The sequence below is a fragment of the Aplysia californica genome, unplaced genomic scaffold (assembly GCF_000002075.1).
Source record: "Aplysia californica isolate F4 #8 unplaced genomic scaffold, AplCal3.0 scaffold00125, whole genome shotgun sequence".
NCBI lineage: Eukaryota > Metazoa > Mollusca > Gastropoda > Aplysiida > Aplysiidae > Aplysia > Aplysia californica.
In genome coordinates, this window is record NW_004797395.1 from 543525 (window position 1) to 544866 (window position 1342).

General features: G+C 40.4%; 1 protein-coding gene across 1 annotated transcript in view; it reads left to right on the top strand.

Moving 5' to 3' along the window:
* Positions 1-92: 92 nt before the first annotated feature.
* Positions 93-1342, top strand: part of LOC101852315 (Y+L amino acid transporter 2) — a gene marked incomplete in the record, with an annotated part of 19539 nt that continues 18289 nt past the window's right edge. The window contains 1 exon segment of the mRNA XM_005096273.3: positions 93-169. Coding sequence (XP_005096330.2) covers positions 146-169 — 24 coding nt within the window.

Consider the following 1342-nt stretch of genomic DNA (forward strand, 5'->3'; position numbering starts at 1 on the left):
CCCTCCTCCTCCCCCCAGGTTGTGCTTCACGGGGAGTGCACCTAATCACCCCAGCACACATCTCCCTTGTGCGTAGCGACATCCTGCTGAGACAACTATAGGCTGAGATTCAGAGAGGACATTATAACGCATTTCACTTTTCATAATGACGGAACCTGCAGACACAGAGGTAAATGCCTGCGTCTGCCTTGGTTTTCTTTGTAATGTTTTACCAATGTCATACATGTATTTAATTTAAAGCTTATTCAGGTACACACATACTCTCCTATCTGCCACACACATGTACACACACACACACACACACACGCACACACATAATAAATGCATTTGCTTATGCTATGCTCTGAAACAGACCTCGATCTACAGTCATTCGCATCTGATATAAATAAACAAAAATTATGTATTATTGTTAACGATAATAACGTCAAAGCTAGATACATAATCAGTATACAGATGGTAACCCGATGGTATTCTGATAGTAGGCTGGCTACATGCATTTTCTTTCAGTCTACCTTTATACTACAAATATTTAAAATATTGTACTTGCTTTAGGGTGGTACCTTTGATTTTGATATTGTAGGCTGGGATTGGAGCTTTTCTATTTATCACCATTGTTTCAGTCATCTTGACATGATGTTTAGGCTTAGGCCCATGTAGTCACTCTCTTGTACGATGACATTTAATAGATCCTGTAGGTGTCCTTCATCTTCTGCTATTAGGACTGTGTCGTCTGCGTATATTAAATTGTTTACGTTATGTCCCCCTATCAAAATACCTATAATTTCTTCTATGTGTCTCATAATATTTTCACTATACAGGGAGAACAAATTTGATGAAAGTACACATCCCTGTCTGACTCTTCTTTTAATCTGTATGAATTCGCTGATGTCGTTTCCTATTCTTTTTGCAGCGGTTTGTTCCTAGTACACATTCTTGATAATCCATAAGTCCTCCCTATCAATACTGAAGACTTCTAGCATATCGATAATCTTGTCGTACTAACTTTGTAGAATGCCTTTAAAAACAAATGAAGAAGTCTTGGTTGAAGTAAATTGCAGACGGCAGCTTATGACGAATATACGAAAGCGACAGGCAAAGTTCACTGGACACACAATACAGAAAGAAGCATTTGAGAATACTGTAACAACAAGCATGTTTGATGGAAAGAGACGCAGAGACATACAGAGGAAAAAGATACTGGACAGGTTGACAACATGGCTGGGAACAGCGAGCACGACAGGCACCACCTCTGCAACGCAAGACAGAGTGAAGTGGAGGTCCATGGTCGCCCACGTCAGTCGGCAAGGCACCGGATGATGATGATGACCTTATACTCGTATCC